This window comes from Haliotis rubra, unplaced genomic scaffold (assembly GCF_003918875.1).
Source record: "Haliotis rubra isolate DU_JTF1 unplaced genomic scaffold, ASM391887v1 Scf867, whole genome shotgun sequence".
Lineage (NCBI taxonomy): Eukaryota > Metazoa > Mollusca > Gastropoda > Lepetellida > Haliotidae > Haliotis > Haliotis rubra.
Window position 1 is genome coordinate 267,396 of NW_025767598.1, and position 20,295 is coordinate 287,690.

At 40.2% G+C, this 20,295-nt stretch overlaps 1 protein-coding gene across 1 annotated transcript in view; it reads left to right on the forward strand.

Annotated features, from left to right (window-relative positions):
* Nucleotides 1-20,295, forward strand: part of LOC124263055 — a 113,360-nt gene that overhangs the window by 55,616 nt on the left and 37,449 nt on the right. Inside the window, 1 exon segment of the mRNA XM_046697670.1 lies at nucleotides 4,850-4,982. Within this exon segment, the coding sequence (XP_046553626.1) occupies nucleotides 4,850-4,982 (133 nt within the window).

Here is a 20,295-nt window from a genome sequence, read left to right on the forward strand (position 1 = left end):
TCTGGTGTCCCCCGCCGTGATATTGCTGGAATATTGCTAAAAGCGGCGTAAAACTAAACTCAGACAGCCTATCCCAATCCTCTCCCATTTTTCCCGGGAGAGGATTGGGATAGGATTGGAATTTCCATATAGACATATGGGAAGGATGGGATATATATACCCAGGAAAAAAACAACCATGCCACCAAAAAGAGGTTTGTCTTCGGACCAGATCCAAGAAATACGCTCCCTTTGCGGTGTGCTCCCAGCAAGCGAGGTCAAAAGCGCTTCGGTATTGGGTCCACAAGGCTGTACGAACTATGGCAAGAGCCTGCTGTAGAACCTTCGACCCTATCGCCCGCCAAAGAGATAGCTCCGACGACGATGCACTCCAGCACAACCGTATTGCCAGTTGCAGAACCGGCGGACATCTTGTCTGCTAGCGAGACAGCGCCAAAGTCGTCGACCGGCCAGGACTTCTACTATCGTCTGGGGAGGCTCGAGGCTCGTGCGGAGCAAACCGCAAATATGTTGTCGGCTGGTGTGCAGCGAACAACGAATTTCTTGGTAGACATCTTGTCGAGGCTGGACAAGGACGACAACGAACTCCGGGAGGAAATAGAAAGCGTCGAGGAGGAGGAGGATACGCGGTCGGATATCGAGAAGGTGCTGCAGACGGTAGAATCGACCCAAAAGTGGACCTACCTAACCGCCTTGTTTGTATGGAATGTCGTCTACAAAACCTGGAAGCATGCCAGCAACCTCGCCACCGCACACCACGCAACACCTGTCCACAAACATGTCTACGAGACGCCAAAACATATGGACTCCCACCACATGCTGTAGAAAAAAATATATATGTGTACGCAATTGGAAATATAGTGTATAGAACTACATATTTTTGCAGTAATGCATATCGTGTACAAGAGAGGAAATCCTCCCCGCTTCCCATTCGAGGAATTCGACAAAGCAGAGGCTGCATACTGGAAAGAGGACCCCATGGATTATTCTTCCGTGGACGAACAGCTACGACAAATGGATGGGGAAGGCCCAATAGACTGACCAGCTCGTATACTAGGCCACTTTGGCAAACATACAGTAAAAGGTTTGCAACTCGCAGCAGAATGTATATTGTTGGGTACGCGAGAGGTATTCTATTCTGTATCTCTGGTTGGACTATTTGTTTCTAGCTGTATACTACAGACACCAGTCTGTCTTTGTTTTTTTGTGGTGTTGTCTTTTCTGGACCTACTCTACAGAGAAGCAAGCTGTCTGCTTTCCGCAGGGCTTCTACCCCACCAAGTTTTTCTATTTCCTTCTCTAGAAAGTATCCATATGTTGGGTTCCCATCTTCCCCCACTGGCAGCAGATACAATACAATTCTTGCTTTCCCTCGGAATGTTGCAGCGGCAAACTTTCTGCACATGTATTTTCCAGGCTCGACATCTAGAAGTTTGGTTGTATCCTTTGGAAGTGGGGCTATTGCAGTCTCTACCGCAATGGTTTGCATTTTTTCATCTAGCAGGTCGTTGTAGTCTTGCTCTATCTCTACGGTTTCTATAGAAGATAGCTTTCTAGGATCTGGGGCAACTACTACGGCAATAGGATTCCAGAAAGATGGAAGGACCATATTTCTGGTGGGTTCATCGTGTGTGTGTGTGTGGTGTGTGTGTGTGTGTGTGTGTGTGTTGTTGTTGTTGTTGTTGTTGTTGTTGTTTTGCAATAGAAGCTATTCCCGCCCGAGGTCTGGGAGCAGCAACTCCGACTTCTCGATCGTCTTTCCTTTTCGATATGGGCAAGTGGCAGATTTTGCCTAGCCTGCACAGAAACGGTCCACCCACCAACCGTACGCGTTTTATTCCACCGGCGTCTGGAATTGTTTCTCGTATCTTGTAGCCATAGACTGGAATCGTTTCTCCAGTCGGCGAATCGAGAAGCAGCAACAGTCGGTTCTTCCCTTCGTATTTCGCTACAGCAAACTTTTTGCATGTGTAGATTCCTTCCAGAACGTCTGCGGCTTTTCGGTGTTCACTGCACGGAGGGACTGCCACTTCCATATCCTTGGGCCCGCCGTAGTTGGACAAAGGGGTATGCCAAATATTGCTCCGTCCCGTGGTAGCTCTGCTTTTCCCGATAGCTGCCGGAAGAGACAAGAACCTTTCTTCTTGCACGGAGAATGGTCCACCATCTGTCGAGGAGGAGTGTGTACCGTATGCTCCAGAAAGCACAGGCGTCGTCGTACAGGCTCTCTATGTTCGAGAAACAGCCGTCGAACACGATTCCTTCCGGAACCTCGAGTGGAAGTCGCTCCTCCTGAAGTGTGTAGTCTATCGCTTTCTTTTTCCAGAGAACGCATTTCTTGCTGTTGACGCAGTGGTCGATGGCACCACACTTGCATGTAGAGTTGTCGGGTCCGAAGAAAGCGGGAATTCCGATAGAGTGGCGAGGCAGTCGGTGCATCGGTTGTGTCTGTCCTTGGGTTCTGGGTAGTAGTTGTCGGCGAGAACGATTCGGAGTTTGCCTGCTGCGGGTCGAAATTGGTGGGGTGGGTAAATGTAGACGAAATCCCAATGGTTTGATGAGTGCTGGTTGTGTTTTGTGTGGTCTGGAGCCACCAGATGCAATCACCTTCATATGATGAGTGCTGGTTGTGTTTTGTGTGGCCTCAGGTGCCACCAGATGCAATCACCTTCATAATGATGGTCATGTAGCTTGTGGTCCATGGCTATGAGCATCTCAATGGTTTGATGAGTGCTGGTTGTGTTTAGTGTGGCCTGGAGCCACCAGATGCAGTGCTTCCAACATGGATATCATCCCTTTATGACTGAGGGTTTTTTAAATGTCCTCTGGAAGCCCAAAGACTATACATAAAGCTGCAACTGTCCATGAAACGTTCAATCAAATCAACTGGCCCTGGCAACCATTTGGAGTTATTTTTATCATTTGTCTGCCATTTTTTATCAATAATTTGATAGATTTGGACTGATGTTGACTTGCCATGGGATCTAACCATACTAACATGGGACTTCCATTGGATTTTTTCTTCTTTTGATTTTTCAATTTGTAACAGCACTTTGACTCAGTATTGATGACCATCAAGTAACGAGACTTGATGTCCGCAGACTGCTCCACACGACCTCCGGCAGTTTATTTCTGTAGCCAGTTGTGTACGTACATATACATTGTACAGGTTCTGCAGGCCAGTCTAGAGCATTGCCACTTTTATTTCAATGATGATGCAAAACTCATCACCCAAATGTGGCAATTAGGTGGAAGGTTTCCTGTATGAAATCTCATAAATATTCCAATGATAAATGTTCAATGACTCTAACATTTGTCAGTGTTTCACTTGTCAGTGGTTATATGGATGCAAGCAGCATCACTGAGGATTACACAGTAATTAAGATTCTCATACTGTAGCACATGGAAAGGTACAACTCTGGAAGAAGTTTGTTGCAGTATGTGACCATATGAGGATATTTGACAGACCTTAGTCATCTACAAACAAACTAATGATTGGCTTATGCCAACATGGGCAGAGATTTCTATTCACACTCCAAAACTCAAGAACATAGTGGTAGTGTCACCTGATAAAACCATATTTGAGCTTAAAATCGAAACAAGGCATGGAAAGGGGGCTGCAAATCTTGAGATCAAACAGTAAAAGGAAGACTCTCCCATTCATGAATTTAGAGGTCAGAAGCCTGAATTTCATGTGAGAAAGCTAGCATGATAGACAACCAATTGCATTAGATAGACTTCTTTATCCAAGCAAAAGTAGTTTGCTGCTTTTGACCGAAATACAAAGTTAATGAAGTTTAAACTAAAATTTCAAAACAGTCAGGTGTAAAAATTTCCGAACAAGCACCTGACCAGCCATACTGACAGTGAAGATCCAAGCATGTAGGATTGTGGTTTCTTTTTCGAAAATGACTTAAGTGTTTGCTAGCCAGAGGGTCCAAAAGTGCTTATATTGTTAATTTATATGATGAAACAGTTCTTCTTAAGTTGAAGAATGATGATTATAAATGATTTTTTAGATATTTATGAAAAATGTGTTGTAATTGTGAGCCATGAATTGGGTAAAAAATCAGAAATCATATATAGTTTGGCATGAAATGCATGTGGACCCGTTTTTTGTAAATATCTCTTCATCCAATGACCCAATCGATCTCAAACTGGGCAAGTGGATGTTTTGTCAGACAACCTAATCACATTGTAAATCACCGATTTTATGCATATGTATTAAAGAATCTGTCTATGTAACTGTCAACAAAATAAACAGCAGACCGCAGACTGCTTGCAGAGGGAGGGAGCCAATGACCTGTAACAGCGGCAGTGTTGGGTCATAAGGGTCAACGTTCGTCAATGTAGGTCAGCTATGTACGTTTCATGTAATCCGACACCTTATAAATCGGTTTGCTACGTGATTAGGTTGTCTGACAAAACATCCACTTGCACAGTTTGAGATCGATTGGGTCATTGGATGAAGAGATATTTACAAAAAAACGGGTCCACATGCATTTCATGCCAAACTATAGTTTCTCTTTAAAGGACATGACCTTCTAAAAAAACAAATTAATTACATTGTGTATACAAATACAAATGCATTCCTCAGTTGCCTGACGGATACTGTTGGAGATTACTTATGCGTGGACTTGTTATGTCTGTAAAAATGACCATTTAAAGGTGACTGCCCACTCAAATAATTACTATAAAGGTTAAACTTCTTTGACTTTTGAAGTGATATTCAAGATTTATATATTATTTGGGGTTGTGATATTTAAAAACAAACATAAGAATATGAAATATTTACTGATTCCATAGTGAAATTATGCAGTCTCTAGATTTGAATGTTAAACATGTTTTAGGTGGTGGTGGACTGGCATTGTTTGGGACTGGGAATCTCCACACATGGGCTGAGAGTCTCGATGAGGTGTACGCACGCCTCACTGACTGCCGGAAGATTAACAGGAGGAAGTATATGGATGACAGCGCATACAGGTAGGTTGACACAAGGGTTGGGTATTGCCAAAATTTTCGTATTGCAATATATTGTGATAAGTTTTTGTGTATTGCAATATGTAATTATGTCGTAAACATTCCCTCTGGATTATGGTTGCAACTGTCCTGTGGGTACCACAGATACATACAGAATGAAAGAGATTAAAATGTTCTAAGTCATAGCTATCCCTAGTGGTATGCTTAAATAGAGACATGATTATCTCCCTTAGCTGTGACATCACAGCATTGTTCTTTGAACACCCTCATAATTTTTTCTGTATGGTTTGTGTATTGCAATATATTGCAATATATTGTGAAAGTGTAACACATACTTTAGCTCTTTCAACACCAGTCAACCAGAGACTTTTACTACCATGACACTCAGAGTTCCCAGAGACTTTGAGGTCATAGATGAAGCCTATGTTTATCAAGGAAAATATCAGCTTGTAAAACATCATAGCTTACATGTCATACACCATTTGAAAGGTCTAATCCTAATATATTTATAAATACAAAGTTATTTTTTTATCATATTATTCAAATAATACAACTACAATTTAAATAAGTTAATGTCCAGATAAACCACGTAGGGAGCAAAAATGCGGCAATTTTTTTCCATTTGTAACATGTCATAATATATTTTCTTTTTTTACGTAATCTGCTATTCTGAACTTGTTACGCACAAAATCACCACCTGGACGTAAATTATGAAACTTAGTGAACGTATCGTGCTAGGTTATGACCTGTGACAAAAATGCTTCAAGCATATATTTTACCATTAAGCATCGTGTCCGAGCGTGAATGAAGTCACCTGAGTTACATTACATAATTCTGGTGTCCCCTGCCGTGATATTGCTGGAATATTGCTAAAAGCGGCGTAAAACCAAACTCAGTCAGTCAGTACATTACATAATCGCACACAAAATGATGGATATAGAACTTATAATGTACGTTCGACAACTTTTATGAATACTGTTGTTGATATTATTCTTTAGTTTATACAGTTTGTTTAATTATTTCCTCAAAACATCGTTACTTTGCTCTTTGACTTTAATGTGGACCTGTTGCCGAAGCATGTGTCCGAAAATCTTTTTTTATTCAATAACATTGCAAAAATAGTTTATAATTCTGTCGATAATATATTTTCATTCGAAATGTAATAAGCGGTTTCCGACATTGTGAAAAGTGATAGATTTGATAAATGAATCATATGTTAGGTAGGTTCCTAAAATCATATATCATTTTGATGCGCCTACTGCCAGGCCGGGTGTTGAATGGGTTAACTAAGGTAATGAAATTACTGTTTTCCTTTCTTTTGAAACCATGCCACTGGCATGATTGACCAATAAACATTCTTAAAACTATTAATGTATAATAATATAAAGGAAATACAAATGTTCTTAGAATTCTTTACTACATCACGAAAATTACCGATCATGGTCACGGAAATTGCCGATTGTATCGAGTGAACCAGTTCACGAAAACTGCACCGCAATATATCGCATTGCGAAGTTCAAATTGCAATATACCGGTTAACCGGTATTATCACCCACCCCTAGTTGACACTAGTTACAAGTAGGTTGACAGCGTATACAGGTATGTTGACACTTGTTACAAGTAGGTTGACAGCGCATGATACAGGTAGGTTGACAATTGATACAGGTAGAATGAAGGTTGTCAAGACTGTAACCTCAAACACTGAAAGAATCTTGAATCAGTGCTACAGATTTCCATGAGACATTGGTTGTGAAGAAAAAGACACCCTCTCCACACTGAATTTGTAAGACAGGATGCCTAAAGTTATGTCTTTCACATGGCCAATCTTTGTGACAATTTATTGGCAACCTCTTGACCCATGTTACACCTGGCCAATCTTTTAGACCATTCTTTGGTATCTTATTGACCCATCTTTCACCTAGCCAGTCCTTTGTCACAACTTACTGATCACTTTTTGACCTATCTTTCACTTGGCCAGTCCTTTTCAACAATTTATTCGTAAATTCTTGACCCATCTTTCACCTTGCCAATCTTCGTTCCCAATTTAATGATAACTTGACGATCCATCACTATCAACCCAAATATGTAATTTCTGCAAGAGTTGACATCCTTCGAGTTGACTATAGCAGAGACAGTTTTTGACTACCTACAGTAAAATGTAGGGCTGTGCAATATTACCGGTAAACCGGTATATACCGGTACAGTATCTCGCGATACGATTATCGCGATGTGGTTCAGATTCTGCAATATATCAGGTCATCCAGAGTTAGCTCCCTTTGCATTATCTGCCCTTGATTTCCAAGCAAAACAATGTGCTCTAAATGTGCCAAATATACTTTTATTTCTGTTGGTTTCATGTAACATTTTACAAGTGGGAGTATTTTTATAAGTGGCTCCAAAAGTGCCAAATATTCTACCAAATGCGTTACGTTTTGTGGGTTTGAATGGTTTCATATGTGACATTTTGGAGGAATTAAGCACAGTGTATGATCCCATACAGTGCAAACCGGATATAGTGCGCTTTACGCTCATGCTTTGGTTCATAGATATGTGTCTGAACAGGTATGTTCGATCAAAAATATGTATTTAAAGACAAAGTACAGTATAATTTTACACGCAAATAGGCTGCGCTACAACATTAGATAACTTGGATATAACAGTTACAGTAATTATTAGCGAGATATTTGTATGTTAATGAAAACACAATTTATTTCACCTCTTGCGCATCGGGCCAAATTCGACAAACTTGTGCGCTTTCGTTTTTACTCACAGATACCATCATGTTAGCCTAAAGAGCTACCAGTATTCTATTCGTAATAGATTTTACAATGTATATGTGAATTTGCATGTTTCAAAGTTGTTAGTTATATGACGATATCAATGAATTCACTGGCAACAATGCAGCATCACTGTACTGGATTATAGCTGAAACTGTTTGTTTCTCTGTATGGAATATAGCTCATAGCTGAATAACGTCCTGAGAGCTTAATCAAAGGTGCACTTTATTGATATATTTGGACACATTCAGTGTATGTATGTATTGTACTGGTATATCTTGTTTTGAGAGAACTTATTACGAAAGCATATTTGGAATGTCTCCAATCACAAGTTACAGCTTTCAGAAATTTGTCATGTGCAGAAGTTTCTCCAACTCTGAGTTGTCTCAACTGTTTAACGTGACCACTGCAAATTTTGTTGACATCATGACCCAATGACTTGAACTACTCTTTTTTGTTCGTCTGTTCTAATTCACGAAATTCCAAACTTTCAAAAAGTTCTTCACAACTTTCCAAAATACGAGCTTCGTGTGATGCTTAACATTTTCCGATGAGAGTCGGATGCTCCTAAACCCCATATAAATCAACGTCCCCTAACTTTCCACACGTACAGACATTGGTTTTGTTTCCATTAATACACATTTTGTGAGTGTTAACCTGTTTTGGGTCAGTTTTAGCAATCCTGTCCTGCATTTGCAAGAAGGTACAAGTTGGTTGTCTTCAAGAGGACCTTTCATTCTGTCCAGAACAGTCCTATCAGGAACTGCAAAGTGTATTTTGGAATCATTAGGAACATACACACCACTAGGGACTTTTCCCTCTGTCATTGTGCCGGTGTTTTTCAGCCCAATTCTCCAAAAACACTTTGTTACCTCACTTTATCTCATCAGTACCGTGTTGTGGAGTGAATACCACGATACCACTTCAGAAAACAGCATGAACGCAATATTGTTCGAGGGAAAAGAATTTGAAGCAACCAATCGTGTAAAGTTAAGAAACAGATAATCATGCCCGACGTCCTTTAAGTTATCTTAGACTAGTGGAAGCAATTCTATCATTTCTTTCACAGAACCTCCATTAAAACTCCCACGTGCAGGAATAACAATTGTCGACGAGGTTCGAGTGCTAGCTTCATGCGAGGAAAATGTTTTTGTCTTCCAATCTAGCTCCTCTGTTAACTCATGCTTGCATCTGGCCGAACACACCCTCCTTCATATCACATTTAGACTTTTTCTTAAGGGGACTGAATACTTCAGTTTGAAATTTTGGGTTTGAAGGAAAACTTAAAAAAAATAAGATAAGATATTAGATTTTGTACTTTAATTCACTGGATGGTTGATTGATAATACAGTGGTCTATGATAATGTTGAAAGAATTTGTCCAAAAATCAGAATATAGCAAATTGAAGTGTTCATTTAGTTCACCTGTGTTAAATTTGGAAGTAAGAGAAAATGATGCAAAATATATAATTAGGAACTTCAATTATTTAGAAATGATAACATGAACTAACTAGAAACCGTACAGTGATTTATTTTGAAAGCGCTATCAACCAACTGTATTAGCGGCTATCAACTTGTACAGTGATGATGCATAGGTGGGTAACGTTTAACTCTCGTGTAAAGAAACGAATACTCTATGTTAGGAATATTTCACACCATTTGAAAGCTTATTTATCACATATTTCATATGTTGTCAATTTATACCAAGAAACTGAGAAATTAAGGCACAATGTGGCTTTATTTCTGATGTTTTCTTCGAAGGAGCAAAATCGGCGATGCGCTTTTGATATTTGAAAGAATGTAGAGGGTCATTATTCAAATTAGCAGTGAGTTATAGGTTATTAGAGTAAGAAGAAGTGTTTCGCTCATTTTAGTACTTGAACTATACTCATAGTAACCCAAAAAACAACGTTTCTATCAACCAAAGCACGAACGTACAGCACACTATATCCGGTTTGCATTGTATGAGACCCCACTGTGTTAAGGTACCGCTCATAATTTATGGCTTGGGGAGTGATGATGATTTTTATGGAGAAGCCATGTGAATGACACCCCCCCCTAAAATTTATGTACAAAATAAGTGAACTGCATGCATGGTTGCATTGTTTTTTATTTATTTCCAAATAACAGAAATATTTGAAGATTTCTGGTAAATCTAAGTCATAAATACGTGACGTTTAACCCTGCTTTATGTTACAGTATAATGGCAACAGTTTTCTCCCCGGATGCAGATCAAGGCTAAGCTTGTAAACATTTATTGCAGGGCAATGCCTGCAGTGACCCGGTCCCAGGAGGGCAGCTCGTTATACTGCTGACGAGATTAATTTGACCAATATGCCAGTCCTTACCATCCACAGCACTGACCGCTAGATCACAGCCAACAATATAAAATTAATGACAATCAGAGATATGCTTATGTGTGGCCACCTTTGTTGTGACTTCAAGCCTTCTTGATTAAGCACATTGCCCAGAGGCCATGCATGTACAGTGGGGAATCCTGTAGGAATACAGCAAATCTTCTGTTGACCACGAGTAGTCTTGTGATGCTAATTGAGCAGCATTGTGCCATGTTTGGTCATTGTGTACCTACTTGTGAGCTGGTAAGCTCATCAACTGAGGCTTCCAAAGAACAAGGAGAAGTTCCTTCAGGGACTGACTCCAGGGGTTGATGCAGTAGCAGCACACTTTGTACTTTCATTGACCTTGAGGTGGATGAAATGGAGTGAGATCGCACTCAAAATTCTGTCAATCTGTAGTGTTAAGAGGTTACAGAAAGTGTTTTTTAAATCAAATCTGGGTTGAAGCAGGCATACTTGTCCTGTCTGCTTTATTGTATACAATGCCGTCCGGTAATTCCGCGCACCTAAGCACATCGATCGCAACACGGCAACTATCGTCTCTTATTTTTTGTGGTTTACATGACTAAACATGCTGGTATGCATCATATTTACTAGAAATATAAGTTTTATTGATAACTATAAGATTCTAACGTTGCACCGGCGTTCTGACGACATCGCTTGCTGTCCGGTAATTCTGCACAGCAATGCGCATAACATCCAGCTGGAGATCCGAAGTATGGAAGCGTATTAAGGCCAGATTATGTTAAAAATTTGCTTCATCAATGTAAGGAAGTGTGTTTCATACTAAATCCAATTATGAATAATGAAGAAAAAAGGTTTAAAAGTCTGAAGATAACAAATTTTCATAAAACTGTCAATTTGTCTGTCAATTACTGTTATTTAATTACCTTAAGTGATTAAAGCCAGTCTCTTGTAGAAATGTCCTGATTTCAAGCGTAAATGTGGTAGCAGACGATGGTTACCTTTGATACGGAAGTACGCTATTGCAGCTGCGCAGAATTACCGGACTCGCTTGTATTGTGACACAAAGCAGCTGGCACTCAGGGCTTAACACAGGACAACTCTGCATCCTGGTGGATGCTGGAGCTCCATCCCCTCTCCATCATCTTCAGTAACCCATGCTTGTCGTAAGAGGCAACTAACGGGATCGGGTGTTCAGACTCGTGGACTTGGTTGACACATGTCATCGGTTCCCAATTGCGCAAATCGATGCTCATGCTGTTGACCCTTGGATTGTCTGGTCCAGACTCGATTATTTACAGACTTCCGCCATATAGCTGGAATATTGCTGAGTGTGGCGTAAAACTAAACTTACTCACTTTCTATTTGGATAGGAAGTTTAAGCGTAAACAAACTCACTCACTCATCATCCTTCACAAGCATCTCCGACCATGCAGATAAAACAATAATTGCACATCCATGAACATTGATGTGTATGTCTCACATGAACATGAAGAAACAGTGATCAGTTCTTATTTATATGGTTCAGTGGTGATTTTTTGAGTAGGTGAGGACACAACCTAACATTTCTGTCTGTGACGGGGAAGGGGAGAGGTAGGGTGTTTCAGACGGTATCGACAGAGTTAGGCACTTACCACTTACAGGCTAATGTATCCTCACAATACACTTAGTGAGTGAAAGAATGGAAATAGGTTGTATGGCTTACTGTACAAACATTCTGTGATTTGAAACCTTCTGTAGGTGTAAAATAACCCTCAACATTAAATACATAGGAATTATAGTCATCTTCTGCTTGTTTATAATGGAATGTTTTCTTCGATGTCAAGTTCTATGCTTGTGTTAGTAGTCCCAGCCAAAAGGTTTCAACTCTTAATTAATTTGTAATGAAAGGTTTTTCCAAGCTTCTTTGTACAATTTCTCTGTTTACAATATTGGATGAATTTCTGTTCAAATCATCTATATGCTTCTAAAAGTATGAGGAGGGAGGTGAAAGTTTTGCGTAATGCTTGTAATGAAAATGATTCTTGAAATGAATCTAGATTCATGGGATGCATGGCTCATAATGGAACAATCAGTTTTTTGCATTTTGTTAACACTTAACAAAGTTTCCTACAGTACTTACTAAAGCAAGTTGGAAGAGTCTGTTGTTGTGGCTCATTAGGCTGTAGATTAGAAGGGCCAAGGAAGCGATTAGCCATTGACCCGAGTCACAATTACTGGCCATAAGTCCGAGTGAGATCGATCTATCAATATGAGATGGCTAGGGGCTGCCTGGCCCTCAAGTGTTTTTCTACCAGAACTTGCGTACCAGGTTTTGCTAGACGTCACAAGAATGAATTAACTGTCTGGTCTGACATGGAAGCTGTCCATAGTCAAGCTCAGGATATCCCTGGCTAAACAAATAGTGTTAGGCGGACAGAAATGATTCCACCTTTTGTATGGTAATATCCATACTCTATTATGTACAGTGACTAATCATGGTAAAAAAGGAGAATAATATATGAAATTATTGAATTTCAATTCCTTTCATGGCATGTTTTCGGATGAGTCTGTGAACTGAATATAGAATGAGGAAGATGCTACTTGCTGACTGCAGTAATTATCTATAGGAATGATTCTAAACAAGAATGATTTTCATGATACATTCAATAGCCCTAGACTAGGAACTGAAGGCTTCAGTGTGGTTTGCAGGTAAACCTTGTTGTGCTCTCCAAATGTTGTTCTAAGACTTGACAGACAGACTATGTCGAGATGTTACTCAACAGGGCAGACAGAGTCTGTATATTTGAAACATCTTAACACATCACACAGAGGATTATGTAACCCTATCTCAGCTCTCTGGTTGTGGTTAGGCAATAGCTAGCTTTGGGACGCCATCATGATGGTAAACACATACAGTGTGTGGCGGAGTGACGCTGTACCCGTTCTAATTATAGCGATTAGAAACAACTCACTTGTAATAATTCTGTTTCAGATCACAAAATTATTTAAACTGATTTCATCGGTTTGCTAATGTATTTTGTTGATTTTGTTTCCCAAACATGCAAGTAGAATAATTCCTCATGTTAAGGAGTTTTGATTGTTACCTGAGCTTTTTGTTTGTTCTCTTTTATGGAATCTTGTTCTTTAAAATGCTTAAAAACCTTAGCTAATCGTTGGTCAATTGTAATAAGGATGAGAATTGCACCATGACTGTTTCTCACGCTTTCTGTCTCGAGATTGTCACGTTCATTACTTCATTACTTACAGGGGCAGTGGGGTAGCCTAGTGGTTAAAGCGTTCGCTCATCACGCCAAAGACCTGGGTTTGATTCCCCACATGGGTACAATATGTGAAGCCCATTTCTGGTGTCCCCCTGCCGTGTCATATTGCTGGAATATTGCTAAAAGTGGCGTAAAAATAAACTCACTCACTCATTACTTACAGGTCCCTGATATGGCTATTATTGCAAATTCAAGACAACATTGATTCACTCACTTATGATATATGGTATGTTGATAGAGGACAGTGATAAGAAGACACGGGCGTGTTTATGACAGATGATATGTTGATAGAGGACAGTGATAGGAAGACACGGGCGTGTTTATGACAGATGATATGTTGATAGAGGACAGTGATAGGAAGACACGGGCGTGTTTATGACAGATGATTTGTTGATAGAGGACCGTGATAGGAAGACACGGGCGTGTTTATGACAGATGATATGTTGATAGAGGACAGTGATAGGAAGACACGGGCGCAGTTATGACATGATGATATGTTGATAGAGGACAGTTTTATGACAGATGATTTGTTGATTGATAGAAGGACAGTGATTATGACAGATGATATGTTGATAGAGGACAGTGATAGGAAGACGCGGGTGTGTTTATGACGGATGATATGTTGATAGAGGACCGTGATAGGAAGACACGGGCGTGTTTATGACGAATGATATGTTGATAGAGGACAGTGATAGGAAGACATGGGCGTGTTTATGACAGATGATATGTTGATAGAGGACCGTGATAGGAAGACACGGGCGTGTTTATGACAGATGATATGTTGATAGAGGACAGTGATAGGAAGACACGGGTGTGTTTATGACGGATGATATGTTGATAGAGGACAGTGATAGGAAGACACGGGCGTGTTTATGACAGATGATATGTTGATAGAGGACAGTGATAGGAAGACACGGGCGTGTTTATGACGGATGATATGTTGATAGAGGACAGTGATAGGAAGACATGGGCGTGTTTATGACAGATGATATGTTGATAGAGGACAGTGATAGGAAGACATGGGCGTGTTTATGACAGATGATATGTTGATAGAGGACAGTGATAGGAAGACACGGGCGTGTTTATGACAGCAGAAACTTCTAAGTGATTCATTGATTGTGAGGGATTAATGTGAAGACATATTTCAGGCCGGTGTTGGGCAGCGGAGATACTGACCTTTATGGTGGTGTTTGCTAGACCAATCTATCATTATTGCTTTCTCAGTTGTGTCCTCAAGTGTTTTACTGTTACTCCTAATTTAGAACATTGAGTCAATTTGTTGCCTCTATCACCCCTAAGCTTTGCCTTATATTGATAGATTTTCTGTGCTTTGACTGTGTTTCAGTCCTTGAAGCTGTCAGTGTTTGTAAACCTCCCAAGCCTCCTTTGTCATGATGATAGCTGAAGATGTCCATGTTTTATTGTGAAGGCTCTTGAAGCTGTGACAGCAAGTTGTCCTCCCAAGCTTTCGCCGAGTGAAAACAAAATGTTCGTGGCTGTTGTCTAATGTAGACCGTCAGACCTCTCTAAAGTCGATGGATAGCATTTGCATTTGGACATCAATATGATTTTCAAATATATGTGATTTGCAACAAAATCCTTATAATGGAAAGGTTATGTTACTTAGTTTATAAGATGGGTAGTGTGTTGAGATTTTCGTAGCGACATAATTTAACCATGTTTCTGAGCTAAGATGTACAGAAGCACCACAAAAAGTAGTTCCTGAATCTATTTCCAGAGCTGGTGCTGTGGTACAGATAATAGCCTGTCTGTCTCATGTCAGCAGCAGAGTACAGTTGTAGGTCTTCTACGGAGGTACTGCTTCCGTCAGTCCACGTATAACCACACTGTGTCATTGGTGTGACTTACCAGTTTGTCCAGACAGTTAGGTTTAGGTAAGGAATGTTTCCTTGGCAAGTGCTTGAAGGAAAATGTTCAACTAAAGCAACAAAGAAATAACACAATGTCATTTAGAAAGTGGTCAAATGTAGCATTATAATTGGGATTACACTTTCTTTGTAAAGCACAGATTCTAGTACTTTTGTTGGGTTGAGTCCCCTCCAGGATTCAAACCCACACCCTCAGAGTCAGGCACCTAATCACCAGCACACAGCGTCAGCCACCTAACTCGCTCAGCCACCGCGACTTCCACTGTGTGCAGGCAATTAGGTGATAAGTTCGTCTTCATTACATAGCCATTGTAAGGACATTGTTACAGAAGTGTACCAACCAGTTTCCATGCACAGTAAGTTCTTGCTTAAAATACTCATTTTTATAATCAATATCTTCCACACTTTGGTTGTGAATGTATATGTATATGCTTTTTCATAGACTGGCAAACCTGAAGCTATGTCTTGTCAGGACTGGTAGATAGCTAGTCCACAAGACTTGAAATATGAGTTCTTAGTGGAAATCATGACACGCCATAGAACAACTACTTTCACAAGTAATTTCAAAACGAGCATCGCCACCATGTGCTGCCATCTTTCAAGTAAATCCAGACTACACAGCCTTTTGAGCCTGCAAACTTAAATCCCTGCCTTGCTCTATGTTATGCTGAATCTCACATGTTTTTTTCCCACCAGTTATAACCAGTCTGTACTTAAGGTATGAATTTGATTGGCCACCATGAGGCCCATATTGAAAATACTATTTATCACCATTGTCCAGTGATTTGTCTTTAAATCCATGAAGATCCAGGTTAGAATTGATCTTCAGTAACCCATGCTTGTTATAAGATGTGACTAACGGGATCGGGTGATCAGGCTCGCTGACTTGGTTGACACATGTCATCGTATCCCAATTGCATAGATCGATGCTTATGCTGTTGATCGCTGGATTGACTGGTCCAGACACGATTATTTACAGACCGCCCATATAGCTGGAATATTGCTAAGTGAGGCGCTGAACTAACCTCACTCACTCATTCATTGGTCTTAAAACTGTAATATGACTCAGTACATGTGTTGTTTGCATTTTTCGTGATATAAACATGGTGAACTATGTTTGATGTTTGTCCATTGATCATGCTGCAGACTTCTCTCAAACTTAACTTTCAGTGTAAACATCTTGTCTACAGGAACCTACTTTACCCAAGACATGTGGAACTTCACAATTCGTGTGCACCAATGTGACACCTGAATGTTGTTCCAGAGGTTCGAATAAAATTGCAATATGGCTGCTAAGAAGCAAATTTCATAACATTACACCTGTAATCAGATAATTACTCATCGTGGTAAATCATGAAATTGTTTATTGTGTACTGTGTTGGCAATGACAGATATAAAGTAATCGCAAATATTTTAACATACATGAAAAAGGCTGCCAGTAAGTCAGTGTTTGAGAGTAGCCAATTAGTGGTTGCTCCAACAGAGCTAAGCTTTCTTAGCTGCCTAAACAATCTATGGTCTATATTAATCAATATGAAAAGACTGCAGGTCTCTATTTATAAGTCAGTTTATGGGCTCCGTGGTAGATGTAAAATGCACTGTTAGTAAGCATCTACAATGGTATCTGTCCAACAGTGGTTTCTTCATGCTGTCTGCTGATTTGTCCACATACATACACTCTTAAAACCCTGTGAAGATGTGGGTTAGAATTGATCTTCAGTAACCCATGCTTGTCGTAAGAGGTGACTAACGGGATCGGGTGGTCAGGCTAGCTGACTTGGTTGACACATGTCATCGGTTCCCAATTGCGCAGATCGATGCTCATGCTGTTGATCACTGGATTGTCTGGTCCAGATTCGATTATTTACAGACTTCCGCCATATAGCTGGAATATTGCTAAGTGAGGCATTAAACTAAACTCACTCACTTTCAATTTGGATATGAAGTATAAGCATTAACAACCTTATCAAACACAGACATCTTATGATTTTCGAAAGGAGCTATTAGAATTTCCACTTCTTAGATGGTATGAATCTATTGAGGACGTGGATGAACTTGCACAAATGTATGATGAAACATTAACAAAGCTTCTGGATAGGCATGCACCGGCTGTTATCAAAGAAGTGAGGCAACGTCCACCATCATCCTGGTACAACAGTGAAATACTCAATGCCAAGCACAGACGGCGCATGGCGGAGAGGAAATGGCGGTCATCGCGATTAGAGGTACATCGTCAGCTATACAGGAGTGCCAGGAATGAAATGAACAAACTGATTCGAAAAACGAAAAGAGATTATTGTCAAAATAGGATAACTGAATTGTCTGATAAATGTCCTGGACGTTTACATGACTACATGAAATCTTTGCTTGGAGAAAGGCCTGAAACTAAACTCCCTAAAGCCAACAGCAACAGTGAGTTAGCACACGACTTTTGTGTCTATTTTACGGACAAGATAAACAAAATCAAAGAGGAATTCGATAATGTGGCTAGTGATACTGGTGACACAACAGATTCCATATTGCCTGGAGATCTCAGATTTACACTTCAACCGGTCACTGAGGAAGACATTGTCAAGGTTATTGGAAAATCAAAACCCACTACATGTAATGGCTGGACCCTATTCCTACAAAATTACTTTTGAAGTATTTAGATGTACTTCTGCCTGTGATCACAAGGATCGTGAATATCAGTCTAGCCACTGGTACATTCCCAAATATATATAAACTGGCACTGATACGACCACACATTAAGAAGAAGACTTTAGATGTGCAATGCCTTGCAAACTACCGCCAGTCTCAAACCTGACTTTCATGTCCAAAATTCTGGAGCGAGCTTTTGACCTTCAACTGGCAAAGCACCTCTATGAGAACAACCTGGTGAACAAGTTCCAGTCCGCCTATCGTCAGAAGCATAGCACAGAGAGTGCTCTACTCAGGGTTACTGAATGATCTGCGGTGCTATGTGGACAAAGGTTCCATTGGATCTCTTATCCTGCTCGATCTGTCGGCAGCCTTTGATACTGTGGACCATGGTATACTTACGAGTACGACTACTACAGGAAGTGGGTATATCAGGAATACCACTTTTATGGATATGCTCATATTTGAGCAACAGGCGCCAGTCAGTTATGATTGGTGATACTAAATCTGAAAGTATCGCACTACCCTGTGGGTTCCCCAAGGATCTGTGCTAGGTCCAGTCCTGTTTGTGCTGTCCACAAGTAGTCTCAACTCCAGCATCAGACAGTATGGGCTGAACCACCATGCATATGCTGACGACACCCAGCTATATCAAGGTTTCAAAGCAGCCGAAGCAGTCGATGCACTTGCAAGAACTACTGACTGCACTAAATCAATAAAAACATGGATGATGTCAAACAGATTAAAACTAAATGATGGAAAAACTGAGGCCTTACTCGTTGGACCCAGACAGCGCATCCAACAGTTGAATATCACGTCAGTGGCTGTGGGAGACTCTTTCATACCATTCACGACAAAGCAAAGAACCTGGGTGTCATCTTTGATTCTCCCTTGTCAATGGAAGCCCAAGTTAATCAAGTGTGCCAGACCTGCTACTTCCATCTAAGAAGTATTGGTAATATCCGCCATCTTATTACCAAGGACGTAACAAAAAACACTAGTCCAACAACTTGTGATGTCCCGCATTGACTACAGCAACAGTCTGTTGTATGGTTTGAGTCAGGATCTGCTGAACAAACTCCAGAAGGTACAAAATAGGGCAGCTCGTATTGTGAGTCGTGCACCAAAAAGATGCCACATAACACCGGTATTGATGTCCCTACACTGGCTACCAATAGAAGCCCGGATCCACTTCAAGATCTTGTGTTTTGCCTACCACTGTTTGAATGGTACAGCACCGAGTTATCTATCAGAACTGATCTCACCATACCAGCCTTCACGACGTCTAAGATCTGAAAACCAATGCCTACTTGCAGTACCAAACTCAAGACTAAAATCCTACGGCAACAGATCGTTTCAAGTAGCAGCACCTCAGTTATGGAACCCACTACCTCAGAACATTAAAGAATCCCCCACCCTTGAGACATTCAAAACCAACCTAAAAACCTTTCTCTTTAGAAAGTTCTATCCCCATGAACTATCTCCTTCCGTGAACCTCTCATCTGTGACTATTGTAGCGCCTTGAGCATGCACCTCTGTGGATGGAACCCAGCGCAATATAAATAGACATTATTATGAACGCATCACCATTTCTCTTTATCACCACCCCTAAACACAACGCATGGGATGCACGTACACAACGCAGTAGCCCCATACACGTGCATGGTGTATCATTCTTGATTTTGACGGTTTTCAAGAAGGTTGATAAATCACTGTTGACCATTGATTTTGACAATCATCTTGCATCACACAGCTGTTAGTGTTTGTTTCTATCAGGGTATTTTTGGGGTTTGAAAATAAACATTGTGTGTCATACACAAATCATCTTTCAAGAGCGATTACTGTACAAACAACTATGGTCATAAGAAAGTGCAAGTGCTGATGCACTCTCAAAATATTCATTATTATCATATCAGTAATGATTGACTCTGATATATCTCCCAATTTTTTCAATTGTATATTAAGAATTAATTTCCCCTATTTTTTTTTTCAAGAGTATATTAGTCAAAATCATCTTGTACAATGTTTTTCAAAAGAAGTCAATAAAACGAATGATATGGATTCAAATCACAAAGCAAGAATGCAACAAGAACACTGGTGTACTTCAGTTCAGAATTGTTATTATACAAATAAGATGATGCCTCAACCCACTTTTCATCTTCTGTAGTGTTACCTGGATGCCAGCAGTATGATACACATCTACTTTCATCATAATGCACTCACTACTGCCAGTGTGCGATTCAGTTTAAAAGTTACAGTGTCATTTTTTTAATTTGGTTGAGTATAGAAGATATTGACCTAAGCATCTAATTGTACCTATTTAGAGATAACTGAAGGCTGTCTACATGGTATATCTGTGTATCGACCCCTGAACCATATACATATGTGATGCCATTTTATGTAATTCCTGCATAATTTTCTAGTCAG